The 17,802-nt window shown below is 41.2% G+C and overlaps 1 protein-coding gene across 3 annotated transcripts in view; it reads right to left on the bottom strand.

Annotated features, from left to right (window-relative positions):
* Window positions 1–16,232, bottom strand: part of znf704 (zinc finger protein 704) — a 51,919-nt gene extending 35,687 nt beyond the window's left edge. Inside the window, exons 1-2 of one of the 3 annotated variants that reach the window (XM_040122770.1) lie at window positions 15,351–16,232; window positions 9,131–9,315 (exon numbers count right to left, since the gene is read on the bottom strand). In XM_040122770.1, coding sequence (XP_039978704.1) covers window positions 9,131–9,315; window positions 15,351–15,611 — 446 coding nt within the window. In that variant the 5' untranslated portion in view covers window positions 15,612–16,232. Of the gene's footprint in view, window positions 1–9,130; window positions 9,319–14,920; window positions 14,972–15,350 lie in introns of those variants that run through there. The other 2 variants (XM_040122769.1, XM_040122771.1) reach the window with 2 other exon arrangements.
* Window positions 16,233–17,802: the final 1,570 nt, after the last annotated feature.

A 17,802-nucleotide genomic window follows, 5' to 3' on the forward strand; every position in this document is an offset into this window, starting at 1 on the left:
CGTCTCAAACATTAAAACGAACATTTAAGAAAGCCCAATGTTAAATATATTTGCTGAGCAGCTGATATGTTCTGTTGTTGGATTGGCCTGTCTTTCAATTGAATTTTTTGATTTACAGTATCTCCTTGGATTATGCCAAAGAATAATTAATGTCCTCATGCAAACTGTCATGAACAAAGAAAGGAAGTCATTATCATGTGGTCTTTAAAGCTGGTGGTGCTGACAATATGAAAAAGTTGCAAGCTGGAGTGGCATCAAATGATTGCTACTTCCCCTATACCTAAACACACATACTTTCACACACACACACACACACACACACACACACACACACACACACACACACACACACACACACACACACACACACACACGTGTCACATCAGGGGCACCTTCACCCTACCTTTGCCCACCCCTCTGTTACGCCGCATCCACTCTGCTAAACTGCAATAAAATTGATGAGCAACACTCAAATTAAAATGGGGCTACAATTATGACACCCTCATGCCGGGCTCTTAATTAGTACATCTCCATTTTAATTAATAAAACCTGTCAGCCTGACAGATGTCAATAATTCACAACAGACAGGTCAGTGGAGCTTTGAAATTGATGGGCATAATTAGAAATAATGCGGGGAGGTGGTACTTAAGCAGGGTTGGGTTTGTTTTTAATAGGTTACACTTGAGAAACATTTCGCCTCCCTGCTGTGTCACAATGTCTTTGCCCCAAACCAAAACTTTGCCCGTGTAAGGAAAGTAATATTAACACTAAATTATAGCAGGATGTGCACAGTAATTCAACTTGCAATCCCTAGACTATTCATTTTGAACTCAAGATTTGTTTTTTCACATGCAGTTTTGTTTTTCTCATCTTTATTGTTAGAGCATTTATTGTTATTTATTGTACAGGGGAAAAAAAATCTCCCTTTTTGGCTCATTACGTAAAAACCAATGCAAAAAACTGCTTGAATAGACACAAATGGCTAATTTACTGCTGATTTATTGGAAAACAAGTTAACTGACTTCAATTGAATACAGAAAACTTAAAATACAAGTGATCAAATAAAATCACTGGGTCCAAACAATATTCTATATGCAGTCCTACAGCACATAAATAAAATTACCAAACAATATGGTCATGGTCTAGCCTTTTTGGTCAATGATGCTATATATAACGACAAAGCTATAAACAGTGAATTGATATCATCTGAAGTAATGCTCAAATTTTACACAAATACTGTCAGATCAAAAACGTAATAGTACTCCCCATTCATCCTGTATGCTAGTACCACATGAGCATAAAGTAGGTGTTTTATGGTGGTGGTGTATGACTCCATCTTCCTAGTTCAACATGCAACTCGTGAAATGATTATTACACATTTTCTCATCGTTTAACAAACTGACATTGACACAGTGTGCTGATTTAACTGCCCAGTTTAGTTAAAATTTCACTTTATACCTAAGAGAATGGATGTTCAGTGGACGACACACTAATTTCACCCCCTCATTACGGCTTCTGTTTGGACAGGATGTGTGACACTTGACACGGCTGTCAATTAGTACCACCTCGTATATACCGTGGATAACCATAATGCTCATCCATCGATAGGATCAATCTGAGCTTTTTTTCCTCCTACAGCATTCTGTGCCATCAGTCCATTAAAGCTGGGGACTATGGATTAGTCTGAGGCAACTGAGGGCCCACAGAGCCTACTGTCACATAAACATTGGCTCTGAGGCCCTGCACTATGCATTATAGATAGGCAGGGAATGATTGAAAACAAAACTACCTTACAGATAAAACAACTGCGATGTAGGAGAAAAACTTGCATATTAGTGACATTTTCTGTGAGGCTTTGATTCATCTGTTAATTCATGGCATTGGTGCTGTAAGGCCAACAGATTTAGTCACAATCTCTCGACAGCCATAAAGGGTGTTCAAACTCCTAAGAAGCTGTGTTATGTTTATTTCCAACATCAATAACTGCAAATAGATTTTTGCTTCAAAATGAATGTTATACATGATAAGTCAATTCCACTAATAGCGTCAAAGTAATCGGCATTGAACTTGTAGAGTGTCAATTACGTTATTTAAACTATTGACAGTGTGGATTTCATTTAAACTGCTTGTAGTGAACCTTCAGAATGAAAAATGGTACAGATTTTAGGACAATCTTTCTATTCTCAATACCTGATATTGTAATTAGCAGATGTACGCCAATAAACTTTCAAGTATCCCTAAGTCTTTTGCTGTTCAAGTGAAGTAAATCCCGGATTGAGATAACAACAACAAACACATTGCCTACACAAGCTTGCTGCAGACAAGTGCTTTGGCAAAAGCACAGTGATTTCAGGGATGACCGTCTACTAATCAATGGTTAACCATTCCTCCACTCACACTCGCTGATATTCAGCACGCTTAATTAAAGAGCCAATTTGCATATAAATTTAAACTCACAATTCCACTCCTGTGGCATCACAGGTGGTCCTTTTTCTCAGGAACCAGAACCTGTCCAATAAGCCAGTGCAGGCCCACTCGATGTGGCTCTCGCTACTGTGCCACTGATATTGACAAGGAGTGGTGGCTTTATCTTTGACTAGTCTGTATGCAATAAATCTAAAGCTGAGTTAACAGAAGGGCAGGGTGGGTCCATGAATACTCAGCAACTGTATCTGACTAGAGACTCAGTACCATTAGCTGAGGTGGTTTTCAAGGCTTGATCAAAGCAAACTCCAGTGAATCCTGTTAAACAAAGGAAGCCAATTTAAACAACTTTCTCAGTGAGCATGAGCCAGTGACAAGGCACTTGTCACTTTAGAGATAGAAGGAGCCAATAAACACTGATATGATATTTAAGTTATCCTTGTAGGCCATTGTTTAATAAGATGTGCTCCCTCAAGAAAATCCCTCAGGCTAGAAAGTTTCAATGACAACCTAAGCCACACAAGGTGCTTTTGTCTCAGCTGGTTTTCATATCTCCTGTGAATTTATTCTTTTCCAGCAGAGAAACGATCTCATTTTGTCCTATTAAACTGAGTTATATTATGCAGAGGCACTTAAGATGGAAAGTGGGAGGTTAGAGAATGGATCTGAATTAAAAAATTGCATATGATAGTTAATGTGTAACCCTGACACAAATGAGATCATATCACTCTAATTTTAGACTGTTTGTACTGGTTAGATGATACCCTCAGAACTGATTTTAAGATTTTGCTAATCTCTTTCAAAACATGAATGCACCTGGTACCAAGATATTATCACAGACCTTTTAACCCCACATGAGCAAGACTAGGACCAACCGGTTGATCCCTATTGGATTTTCTAAAGCCAAGATTAAAAACAACATCAGGCATTTCCCATCAGAACTCCTAGACAATGAACCTAACTGTTCTGATGGGCTCATGCTGGCTAAATATGTACATTTATTTAAACCCCTTCTTAAAACCTTCTGTAAAACATGTCCTTACTGAGCATGTCAGTGTTCAATTTTACTGATGACTTTATTTACTAATCTGCAAAGTGCTTTACATAATTGTTTTTAATACATCAGTACAGTATCTGTTCATTATTCAAGTTTTGCACTAGGGCTGTCAATGAATATTCTAAATTTGATTATATAATTGAATTGTTTAAAAAAAAAAAAAAAGGAAAGACATTTGATCGTGAAAATTAATATTCCATTGTGAAAAAAAAGCAGCACTATGGCAGTTGTCTGCCTCGCAAGTTCTTGCTTGAGCCTGGGCCACTGCACAAGTGCCTTGCAAGAGGGACAGGAGTCAGCCACTACCACTTTCACTGATTGAAATTGAAATACAGGTTAAGCTGAAACGAGCAAATAATTCAACAACAACCGTGGGATAATGATGGAAGATAGTTCACAACCAAACTAGGCAACAGAGAGAGTGACTTGCACTCCAAGCAATCTACAATGCCGTTGGAAATACTTCGGATTTTGGTCAGTAGACTGCAAAATTGTGGAACTTCGAGATAAAGTTGTATCCAAACAATGTAAGCTACAGTTAGCATACCATTCCGGCACTGGCAACCTGAGGGCAAATCTCGAATATATGCACCGAAGTAGTTTTATCTCTTGTTTTATTGGTTTGCCCTCTTATGGACATAATGCGCAGAAATTGATATTCGAATGGTTTAAACGCAGTTTTTTTTTTTTTTTTTTAGAATGAATAATCAAACATCTTTTTTGGCCAATTTTTGTCTGCGCTATTTTGAACACTACACCACAGACGACAGTATCGGAAGGACCCATTAATACTGTGTAAAAATTAAGAAATGTTCTGACATTACAGCCTGCACACACTGCAACCAAATGTGGTGTTTCTCTCTGTTTCAAAGCCAATTGTTTGCCATTTTGCTTATGACAATGCAGCAAAATCAATGTCCCTCAGAAAAAAACTGCCTGCTAAAGTTGTCATTCTGAAAAATCCCATAACGTTTGGAATTTTGGGAGCCATTATTGCAGCTCAAAAACAAAAACCCTCTATTACATGTTTTATGTTGGGCAATGCCCTTTTTTATATAAATACGAGCACATCTCTGTTTAATATTTTTAGCTGTGTGTAGTTTGGCCAATCTGATAAAGTTTTAACAGAATACTTAAAACACTTGGTTTGGTCAAGTCAATTATTGCGGAAAAAAAATCTCTGTTTAATAAAATAACAGTACATTGACACTGGGAGAGAGAGGTGGTGAATGAGAGGGAGAAAGAGAGAGAATGGAAAAGGAGAGATCGTGAGAGTTGTCTTTTCAGATGGTAATCACATGGTTTCTGAACTCCACTGGCATCCAAACCAGAAAAACTGTTTTCTTTGGCAAATGGTGAGCATCTTTCTCACTTGCTCTCTTTCACTCACTCTATGAAGAACCCACACTACTCTCACTCACACACCCTGTCCTCCCCTCCTTTCTCTTATTTCGAAACTCAAACACCCTCCTTCGCCACAAACACAAACACATTGTGCAAAAAAGAGCAGTAATAGTGTTCCAAAAAGGTGACAAGACAAAAACAGCAGAGGCAAAACAGGAAGATTACAGAGCCATGTCACTTCATCATAAGACAACGATAATTTGACAGTCCCTTTGGGCTTCTTTTTGCATAGGAAGGGGAGTCTTTAGCCCTGTTCCATGTCCGAATTGGTTGATGCATTAGGCTCGGAGTGTGGAACACATGGCTTGCTCAGCAATGTGTCAACAATAAAAATCATCAACAACAACAAACAGTTTTGCTTTGGCATCGAATTGGGTTTTGAGGTTTGTCCCACTTACCCCCACCAGCTTCTTTGCTTTAATTTACAGCTACTTGAAATGGTGATCTGTTACCATAACTCAAATTAAATGTGGTCACTGCGTTTGGCTCAGATATAAAAAAAGAAACAACTATAACAGCGTGGAGGGCCAGCAAGGGGTCCAGTTATTTTCAGAAACGTAAGTAAACTTGGTTCACGCTAGAAAGGGAGGGCTGACTGTTGGCAGTCTGAGGAGGAGAGGATTTGAACCCCCGGATCTGTTGTTTTTGGGTTTTGCAATAATAAGCAGAGCGCTCTCTTGATTTCTCCTTCAACTAAAGGTTATACTCCACTTCCCCTGCTAGCAATTAGTCTCCAGAATGCTATTTGTCAAAAGCCAAGCCATTCTCTTCCACTGGTCTCCCCCCCACCAGCTCTTGTTACAATTGACTGTTTCCTGCATAGAGAAAACATAGGCCCTTAGAGGAAGGAGCAGGCCCAGCAGCTGGCTAAGACCACAGTCTGACAACGTGTAGAAATATCTGAGCATTCACTACAGAGAGAATCAGACAAAAAGTATGGCGTAAACAAATCAGAAATCTGCCACAGCGAGCAATTCCTGCCTCTGCATCTTGAGAAGCAGCACCTTTAAAAAGGTTTTATAAAGGAAACCATTTCTTTGAGCATTTGGGAGTTGGGGCAATGCAGAAAATAGGTCAATCATCGAATGACACCTATTGATTTTTGGTGCAAGATCTGACAAAATGCGGGTGAAAGAAATGTGCTGTAAACAAATACAATGAAGGAAGCTACTCAATAAAGTAATGAGAGCTGGACCGGCTGACAGACCCGTGAAATGTAGCTACACAAACCCCCTGAGGTCTAACATCTATACAGCACACTGTCATTTTTCCTCTATTTTCCCAGTGATTGCAGATTAGACATTGGGGTACTTCAGTGACTCCCAGTGAGGTAGGAAACCTATTGTATCTGGGTTACAAGGGGCCTAGAGAGCCATCAAACAGCCAGACATTTTCTTGGTAAATCACCAGCAGAGAGGGAACTTTTCAGAGTGCAATTAACAACCTCAAGGTCAGACTTCTCTGGAGAGTTAGCTCTGAAATCCTCGGGCATTCTCTCCCTCCTCTCTCTTTTGCTGTTATCTTCACTGCTACACACTCTTAGATGTGCTCTCTCCATCTCCTTACCTCCCTGTCCTTCTCAACACACAACACACAACACACAACACACACACACACACACACACACACACCAACAGTTCCCTCAATCCTTGTTACCTCCTTGTCCTTTTTTCCACCATCCCGCCAAGCTGCCTGCCTGCTTCCTTCTCCCCCCTTGTCTCCATTACAGATAAACATTACTTTGTGGTCGGTGGTGACACCATTTCTTCCCTGGTGCTGGAGCAGGGCTGAAAATCGGTCACAGGTGTGCAGAGGATGAGAGCCATGGATTTTAATCTTAAGGCAATAATGGTGCTGTTCACTGAAGAGGTCACTATAGGGATGTCTGAGAAAAGAGCTCAGGCTCCTAAGATGTGGCAAGAATGAACTTTCCATGTTGTCGATTGTGCAAGTGCACTTTATAAATTGGGCTGAAATGGATTTTTTCTTTTTTTTGTTGAAGTCTGGTTTTGCAGCGGGTTTGATTTAGCACTTGACAAGCACAGTAGATCTTTGGATTTTGAGCACCAGGCTTTGAAGTGCTATACACAAAATAATTAGATGTCAAGTCTATGCTGTTGGCTAAAAATTGGGACTTTTCATTAATACATAAAAAACATCTGTGACATTAAGAAGGGATGAACTGGCTGAACTTTAACTATGAGGATATTTCAAAGTAGGAAATATGTAAGAAGAGAGTTAAATGTGAGATCTCACTTCCACAGAAAACTGAGGACACCCTAATTTTTGATCTCAGATTGAGGGTGCCCTACCTATACATGGCTTTCACTTACCTGGCAGGAGATAACTAATTCCAAAGCTAGAGGTACAGACAGAGAAAGACAAAGCTCAGCACACTATTGAAACACCCAATAAAAATTTGAAACACACTGATAGCTTCTAACCAAAAGTAAATTTAACCTTTGTTTTGTTTGTTTCTACTTATGGGAGGACTATTGCTGACATTTATAATACTTCTGATGCTTCAAAGATGCCTCGGCAGGCTGAATAAAAACACAGCAAACTCTGGCACATTCCTGTTGGAATTTTGGCTGGGGACACAGCTTGGGTGTGTTACTGAAATTTTGTAAGTGTGTGCCTATACTAATAGCTGAAAAGATGTGAAGCTTTTTAAAAGGTCATGCTTTCCATGATATCAGGATTATTGCTTCTTGAGAGTAAATTCTGATTTATAAGACCCCTGGCTTTCTTGTTGTTAGATGGTCTTCTTAGGAGAATAAACAGGAACTTGGTTTATGAAGTGGTTGTCCCTGAGCTGAGGCAACAAGCTCAACTTGTGCAAGGGCAGCGAGATAATCAATAAGTCATTCCACAATAACCATATAAATATCAATATTATTGCAATCCCTATGCAAGGAGATAATTATAGTAGGCCAGGTGTCTAATCCACGTGATAGATTCAATTTAAAAAGAGATTTTTCCTCTTAATGGGCAACAAGAGAGAACCAAATCAATGATTCAACAACAAATAACTATTAAATTTAAAGCGGGGCTCAGGATGCAGTGATAAAGCTGCTCCAAATGGATGACTTTTACTATACTTTTCAGCAAGTTGCCATCGATTGGAGTCCTCCAGCAGCAGGAGACAAGTAGTGGGGAGTGATGTTCGATAATAGTGCAGTGCTTTACACGGTTTTAGTGTTTCACATTTAATAGTGAAAGAGTGTTGTTTTTTATTAGATGGCACTTCACTGCCGTTCACTGCTGCCTATTAAAGTTTAATTGCCCTATTGTGGACAAGCTTCAGTTGCAAATTATGCTGACCATCTTAAAATAATATTTGTCTTTGTGTGTGTGTGTGTGTGTGTGTGTGTGTGCATGGAGTCAAGAATCGCTTAATGTGTGAGGGAAGAGCTCATGCATCATAACACAGTAACTGTTCATTTGTATAGGGCTCTGTGTTACGTACAGCAGGATCAGGTGGATGATGTACTCCATTTTAAATAAAACAAGAAAGCGATAGCTGTTCTCCCGCAAAAATTTCAAGCGTATTTGTTCCTATGTCTATCTTTGCTAGAAGGCCACAGTACGTATAAGTCTGTAGCATCTTTGCTGTGGAGCAGGAAACACGGAGAGGGTAAGTGAAGTGATTTACTATGTTTGTTGACTCTCATGGCCTTGAGTCCATTTTGCACCACTTTTATAATTTGGGAAACCACCAGAGGCATGTAATTAAAACTATAACCATAACTGCTTCAGAAAGTTGAGGCAACGACATGGGATTCAACCAAAAACGACATTTTGCACACAACCCATCAATATTTAGGACAGGGATACAATCTTAGACTAACTAAATTTTGCCACTAGATTAAGAATACTATTCATTCCAACATAGAGACATTATTGATGTGTAGTGTATGATGGCATACAATAAAATATGTATATGTAATGGAGTAAAAGTGGACCCCTGTCAAATGACATTGCATTCAGTGGGCTGCCAAAATGGCTTCAAAGATCACATGAAAAAATGGGATGTCAGCCCACATAAACTCAACTCAGGCTTATTTGTGAGATGACACATCTATGTCATAAACCTTCAATGAACTCTGTATGAACTCAAGCCAAACTCCCTCTAGGTGAGGAATCAGACTCATTGTCAAAGAACTGGTATGATTGTGTACACACGCACGCACGCACACACACTCACACACACAAAAACACAAACACACACACACACAGTCCTACCTAGCGTGAGGGACATCAATGCTGGAGGAGACCACTTTGCGTTTCTGCTCTAGCAGGGACACTGATCGGGTGTCAGGGTCCCGGCCAACACGCTTGCTGTCCACCAACCGCTGCTCCTCTACTGCTTCTGGGCTGAGGGAACCGCCCTCCACCTTGTGGCCCTCTGGAGCTCCGTTACTGGAACTCTGCTGGAGAGGGACGCAAAGAGGAATGAGTAAGTGCTTGGTTAGAGAAACACATACACAAGTGAGTAACAATCATGAGCCATGAACACTGATGGCAAGTTGTGCAAAGTACGGAAACAAAATTCATTTTGTAAAGGCCTTGGGTGATGAACATGTCATGTTGTAGGTAAGACTAATACTAAGAAACACTGCCTATTTAAATTGCCTATTAAAATATATAAATACACAGAAATATTACACGAGTGCATGGAAACAATTACAAAACCGTTTTTCAACACAGCATAAATTTAGAAAGTCAGGGTCTAGGCTCTGGATCTGGCTGTTGAAATCTTGTAACCCAAATTTGGAAGATTTTCATGTTTACATTTCAAATGAAGGAGGTTCAGTCTATTGCAACTAAAAAAGCCTTTCAAAAACAGACTAGATGAACTCAAAACTTCACAGTGGTCAGTTATAAAATAAGCCTATTTTCTTAGCTACTGTAGGAATTTTGGTGTTATGAGGGTTTCAAACTGACGACAGCAAGACACTACTGAGAATTCTACCAAAACTAACTTTTCATGAACAAACATAAATGATGCTTTAAGCAAAACTATGCATCTCTGACATAAAAACCCTTTCTTGATGGTGGTATTTATTCAAAATTTATAAATTCAAAAACCTTACTATTACTAATCATGTACCACAAGTGTTACTAAGGACAAAGGACCTTACAGGAGGAATCATCTGTCCACTACTTAAAGGCACCCCATGGAGCTTTTTACCACCACTGTCACTGGAGAGCGATGTTTTGACGATTGGTTCCCTGTTTTGCTTGCATCATGCACGAGTATGTGGGTGCTGCGATATACAGCATGCGAACATACATGCCGCCGATTCCGTGCTATTCCGCCGATCGACAGTTTGTGGCAGTAACACACAAAGAAGCGTAGCAATGTGCCAAAAAAGGCAAGGAAGAAGAAGCTACCAAATTTTGACTTCATATAATTTAAAACAGAAGAAATGAAATGACATGAAAAGTCACAGGGAAGCACTGTAGGTGAGTTGTTGGGTGTAGCATATTGTATCATAGGCTACTAGTGAACACACATTGCTGGCTCCGCTGTAACTATGCATGAACTGTGCTTCTAGAGATTATTTGTGTCATATCTTACAGCCTGAATGTTGCTGCAGTGAAAAAAAGAAAAGCTCTTATTTTGTTCATTTTAAATCAGCCATAAAGCTCCATTGGCACAATAGCCAAACCTGATTGCTGACCCTAAAAACATAGATTGTAAGATGAACAGCGCAGCATTAACTTCAATAGAAAAAGGGCCATTTACAAAACCTTTTTTTGGACACAAATCATAAACTAATAATACTCACATATAACGCAGCACATTAAAAACTTGAAGTTTGTGTGTTTTGTCACTTACCCATAAACATGAATCTTTAGTATTTCAGTTAAATGTAAGCAATAGGACTTGCAATAGGATTTGTTGTACAAATTACATTTTGACAACAAAAAAATGGAATTAAGTTCAAGGTGAGGTTGGTGAAGCACCAATGGGTCTCTTTGTTCCAGAGTTCCAGCCCTTTTTGTAAACTTCTCTATATAACAGTCAGTACACGCACAAAGACAGCTCTGCCGCCCTAAAAACCACATGCAACAACACACACAAATGTACTCCATACCACAAGACAGCATCACACAGGGTAAGATATTCTTGCACACCACACTCACACTTACCAACATAAACTACTCATGGACACGCAATCACGAAAGAAAATCATTATTCCCATTACAATGCGCTGAAAACGCCTACCTGTAGCAATGTAAAAAAAAAAAAAAAAAAAAAAGAAGAAAAAAAGCCCAACATCATCTCTTTTCTTACACAGCAGCAACGATGGCATGCTTCTGCACATGAATACCTGCATGCACCTACGCACACACCAACACACACACACATCTCTGTAGGTAACTGAAGCCATCAGGCTCTTAGAAACACACTGAGAAAAGGCCAAAACACAGAAATAGGTGACACACACGGCTGCCTACGCCAACGGAACGTTGACGAGTACGACATGCAGGCCAGTGTGTGTTTCTACATGTGAGTATGTGTGATCCAGATCATTATCTCAAAGCAATGTAACACGATTAGCCTTTACTGTGGAAAACACAATAGCACCCGAGTCAATAAGTCACACACACACACACACACACACACACACACACACACACACACACACACACACACACACACACCAACACTAAGAACAATTCGCTCAGATTAATGAGGTAAAAAAAAAAAAAAAAAAAAAAAAACCATGAGAAATGAGTATCGAGTATCGCTCTCGGTAGAGGCTGGTTGCACGAACACGCAGCAGTGCGCAAAACACTCTGTGAAATACAGACCTGAGTAAAACAACAAGATGGATTACACCAGCTCGGGGAAGATTAGGTGTTTTGTGTATGGCGAGTGTACTCCTCGGATAAAACCAACGACAATTCCTTCCTTTCACCAAGCTCATGAATGATGGCATTTCACGGAGCCAGGAAATTTTGAGGCATAGCAAATCGATTCTGAAATGTGAGTTGCATGTGTCAAAGCTGGTGTATACATTATGTGTGTATGACTGTGCACATACATGAACAAAACAAATACACCAAGTGTCGCTGATATCCCCCCTCTCCTTATTTCTCGTTCTCCTTCTCTCTCCCACTCACAAACACACACATAGAAACTCATAATCTACTTGCTTTGGGCACTGATTTGTCAAGCATCAAGATTCTCCTACCTTTATGGGTCAAAGGTCATAATTAAGTAGGCTGACACAGACCGTAAACGGAACCCCGTGGACTAAATGTCATAAAATCCCAACAGACTGTGTCTTTTAGCTCATATGGTTCTTGGTGTGTGTGGAAGTATTTGTATTGAAGGATCTACCAGATATGATCACGATTAAAGATATTAATGATTAATTGATGGTTTAATACTGCATCAACACAGTGTAACATAAGATTTTCCACTATCACATATGACGTAGTCTAGGGCTGAACAATTAATCACTTTTATATCAAAACTACAATTTGAGAGAGTGCCATTTTCAAACTGCGAGAATTGCCATTTTAAACATGACTTAAAGAGTGGCCAGCAAATTTAAACACCTGTAGCTAATAGCTACTTTACACTGATTCCATGAATTACCCAAACTACCTGAAACTCATGTTGTCAAGTCATGATTATATTTAAATATTACCGAGGGATGTCAAGTATACTAGTAATATCTTAATAAATGTGAGCTAAACTGGTATAGATATTTCTAGTAAAAAAAACTAGCTAATTCACATGCAAGTTGACTTTTTTGAATTAAAAAACACAAGGACCTCAACAACAGGCAACAGCACCATCTTATCTTATTGTTTAAATGTCCAAACAAGATAAATGTTACTATACTTGTTACAAAAACATATCTGGTTTAAAACTGTACAATGGCCTGAAGGTTACCATCATGATTGAATTTGCAACTGCAATACCGGTCAGAAAAATAAGAATGAAATATTTTCGCAAAATCGCTCAGCCCTAACTTTGTCCCTTTTTGGTGTAATAGAGGAAGTTTTTCTGCAAGCGGAGTCTTTTTGCAAGACAGAAATACTTCTGAAGGACACATAAGCACAAAGGGATTCTAAATGTGTGTGTGTTAAACCTGTGTTTGTGTGTTCATAGCACACATAATCTATAGGTGAACACATACACCTCTGTTACCCTAAAAGATTACTCATACATCATTGCAGGGGCAGCAGCCTCCAGACTTGACCCTATGGCCACCGTGCTTCATGCTGATGCTGCTCAGCCAGCCAGGAAGGACAGCCGACGCCGGCCTGCCTGGGATGACTGCTTCAGAACAAAGAGTCGCTCAGCTCCTGTCAACAAGCTTGCTTCGTTGACTCCCACGTTGGCGTACGATCAACGTAAACAACAGCAAGGACAACAAATGTGCCAGCAAAAAAAACAAACAAGTGATGCCTCTTTATTAGCAGAGAGAAACCAGTGTAACATTGCTTACACAAAACAAACACTTGCACAAACCAGCAAGTCAACAAGTGGCATTCTGATGCTGCCCCCCACCCCACCCCCAGAATAGGTGACATTCGTTTGCCATACTGGGCAAGGAGCCAAGCATCCAGCTTCTTTTGAGCATGCCACCCGTTGCCGACCTGGGGGTGCCTGCTTTGTTGGCTGTACAGCTGCAACTCAAACGGGGCGGTATGGCCTCACAAACAACCCCCACTCCACATTTAAAGTTGTTATCTCTCACAAGTTAAGCATACAGATGTACAAGCGGGGAAAGCACATCCATGCTATTGCAAATTTGTGTACAAAAAAGGAACACAGATGCACGTTTGAATCCGCATGCACACACAAACACACAAACAAACACACACACACACACACACACACACACACACACACAGAGCAGACCCCTCCTCCTGATTTTATGACTTGTTTCGACCTCAGCAGGACTCGAGTCGTGCTAAGAGATTTGACTATTGTGCTGACAGGACTACGCTCTCAGCCTCAGCTGCACTACTCCAACCTGCACCGCTGACTGTAACAGTATTGTGCAACAGCTTTTGTGAGTGCAGCACTGCATAAACAAAATGTGCAAATGTAAAGCAAGAGAACCAAAGTTTACGTTGCATTCCCCATCACTCCAATCTCTTACAAATCTCCATGCAGAGCTGTTGCATTCATCTTTGTTGAGATTTGACATGTCTGTGTAAGTTTTAAACAGTTTACACCTTATTTAAGATTCACAAGCATTTCAGACAGTGGAGTATAATTTGAGTGTTGTTGCTCTATCTGTAAACTCACACCCACTCTATACCTCACATTTACATTAAGGAGATGTGAGCAGTCCAGCATTTTTCGTAACAAATAGCGGCCAAACATTTCCATTTTGGTTACAGAAATAAGACATAAGATTACAAGCCGGTAAGTTACCTCATCAATAACATATCAAAGCACAAGACACACATGAATGCAAATAGGCACAAAACCACACCAATCAAAATAAATCAAAATCAGACCGTAAACAAGCCGTTATTCAGGCACATGCATTCCTCAGTCACTCCCTCACTATAAAAAGGACAGAAAACACACTCACACAAAACACACAACCGCAAGCACACACACTCCCCCTATGCCAGACACTGTGTTTTTATCCAAGGGTTGGATGGACTTCTCCTCCTCGCACAATCTTTATCTGAGGCCCTGTGACACCAAAAAGCATACAAGGTGGACATGAAGGCAAGTAGGTCAGTGCTAATTAGGCCCATTTCACGACTACAAATTCGAACATCAACGAAACTTTCTATTCTGCCTCTAATGCCACAGGAAGAACACATTAGCTATTCTTTAGCCTTTGTTAATCAATAACAGCCTTGCTGTGCAGAATAAATTCACATTAAGCCATTTAAAATTAGAGGGGGTGTCAAGCTGCATCACCTATGAATGAAAATGTCCAACACAGGTTTTTTGAGTGCAAGTGTGCCATCAGAGGAAGGATGTACAAATTATGTGTGATAATTAAATGTGATATGTAGATCACAAAAGGCAAAAACCTTTCTTCCCATCAACCTCTCTTTCCATCGGTCCAAAACGCTGCAGTCACAGCGTGTTTGTTTGCCTCGGCTTACCCACCCACTAGCCCACATAAATATTGCGCAGGCCATATCAAGCCCTTTGTCCCACATATCTGATGTCGCCAAATGTCATGACAGCCCGTTATTGGATGCAATACGCAACCCAATCGGTATTACGGCTTTCTCCGAACGACGCTGGTTTGTCCCAGCTGATTAAATTTGCCATCAGCTGCAGCGGCGGCGGTGGCGGCGGCAGCGGCGGCGGCGGCACCGTTAAATCCGCTCCGTGCAGGAAGCGGTTAAACGCTGCAAAACACCGCACAACAAAAACAGTGAAGCGCTGCCTGCCGGCCGGGGCGCTTTGCCCGCGCACACACACACACACACACACAGCCACACACACACACACCTTCAGGCTGGACTTGAGTGGTCCTTTGGCTGCAGTGTGGTTGAACCCCGCGGCTATCTCCTCCTCGGTGAACTCCTTGAGGCTCCCGTCTTGCATGAGCACGGTGTAGACGCTGCGCCGGGCTCCTGCGGCCGAGACGTCTCTGTTTTCCTGCTTGACAGCCTGGACCACTCCTGTCACCGGGGCACCGTCCCCAGTCGGACTCGGCGCATAAACGCGGCTGCCGAGGATCGACCGCTTCACCAAACGCCTCGTATGCATGTCTAAAAGTGTCTCACTGGATTCAGAGCCGGCGAACCGGTGAATTTAAATCATTAAACGTCGAATTACAGCCGGTAAACAACGTCGAGAAAAGCACAAAACCGCAGCGGGTAGACTACGCGCTCCAACAGCCCTGACAAAATGTTAGAAAGCGGCAACATACTCGGAGGGCGACAACTCCGACCAGCGTCCTAAACGCACCCCATTCGAAGGCACCGAAAACTGAAACGGAACTTTGATTCAGCACCCGACAAAAGCCGACTACCTGAAAACGATTCATTCGCCGCTAAACAACCTCCAAATCTAACCGGCTACCTCTCTTCCTCCGTTCGACCTGTTTGTTTTCCCCACTGCTCCCTGCGAGCTCGGGAGGCGGCGGGAAAACACGGACCAACCGCCGCGTTCAGGAACCCAAAGGACTTTTGTACACGATTTTAAAAAATGGCGGCTTATTCGGGGAAAAGCGACTCGGACATAGAAGGATGAAAGCAAACACGTCGAATGATTCCACTTCACCCGAGCCCGTACATCACCGTCCCACCGCAGAGGTTGAAAACGGCTCAAAATACGGCCGCTAAAGTGACTCCCGCTCCGGCTACTTCCATATCCAGTCCGCGCGCGGCTCCGACCGAGCGGAGCCTCTACCGGCGGAATGCTGCCTGTAAACATGTGCGGTCCGGCGGCCGAGGCGGGCTGCAATTGGTCGCCGAAGCACACGCCTCCAGAAGCCCCCGCCGCTCCCCCCCCTTCGCCTCTGACTGAAGGTAACGCAAGTCGGGAGGATGCTCCATTCAAAACAATGACGCAAGGATTGAGAGGAAACGAGAGGGGAGGGGGTATGGCAGAAGGGAAGAAAGGGAAAACGGGGGGATTTTAGGCTACGTTAAGGAAAACTTCTATCAGACAGACTGGCTTTATGCGATAACCCAGTTGTTTCAGGCGTGTAGCCTACTTTTCAGGTGCCATCGCACTTCTAAACTACCATGATCTGGTCTTAAGAGGAAAGTAATAGACTGGAATGGTCTGGTTTTTTTTTTTTGGTTTTTTTTTCTGTGAACGTAAACACAACAGGTTATTTAATTTCTTATGGGTTTTACATTACTTAACATGGCGGTTTAATTCTGCACATCATGCATCTGCCCAGGCAAGAGCCAACCAAATCTCAAGTCAGCCCCATCAGATAATATAGACAAACTATGCTGGACAGATGCAAGGTCTTATGCAAATAGTAAATATAACCAAGAAATTATGTATGAAAATGCAGATTCATAATGGTGGACCTAGGTCAGCCTTGCCTAAAATGCAGTGATACCGTTATTATATGTCACGGGGTAATCCTACTGACCCAGCAGTCATATGGTTCCCTATTTTTTCGCTCTTCTTTACAACACTGCACATAAAAGCGCTCATAGGTGGCCAAGCTACATCCTTTAATAAAAAAGAAATCTAAGGTGTGATCACACAGTGGGACACAAGTCGTTGCTCTCTGAGAAAGAAAAACATATCTAATAAGCCTGCCCCTCTGGATTACAAAGTTCACTGTGCTTTGACAGATCAGGTTTACCAGAAGACTAATTCATTCATCGTGATTATCAGCCAGCGTGGCAGAGCCAATATACCAAGGAATGTTATCACAGTAACAAATGGCCTAATTAATGTCAAATGTAATGTTTTTAGAAAATCATATGCAGCTTACAATCTTTCTACATGACAGCACACCAGTGAATAAAAAGACACAATGGCACAATCTATTATTTATATATATATATATGTGTGTGTAAATAATGTGTGTGTGTGTGTGTATATATATATATATATATGTATATATATATATATATATATATATATTTTTTTTTTTTTTTTTTTAATAGAACAATTCATGTCATAAAATATTTACATGCAGTGAATGGAAACCAGACAGAGTGGAGTAACAGATGTGGCCATAACTGCCAAAACAGGCTGTGCCCTGTGATCAAAGACGGGTGTCACCACAGAGTTGTCTGCTGGTTGTAAGGGGGAACAAATGGTCTCATTAGGGGAGTAGCGGAGCTGAAGGAGAGGCAGCGACAGAACATCTCCAAACCAACATAGACAGCTAGGGAGAATAAGTGATTTTAGGTAAATATTTATTAAAAGTATGTGAGTGTGTGTGTGTGTGTGTGTGTGTGTGTGTGTGTGTGTGTGTGTGTGT

The sequence above is a fragment of the Xiphias gladius genome, chromosome 24 (genome assembly GCF_016859285.1).
Source record: "Xiphias gladius isolate SHS-SW01 ecotype Sanya breed wild chromosome 24, ASM1685928v1, whole genome shotgun sequence".
In the NCBI taxonomy this organism is placed as follows: Eukaryota; Metazoa; Chordata; class Actinopteri; order Istiophoriformes; family Xiphiidae; genus Xiphias; species Xiphias gladius.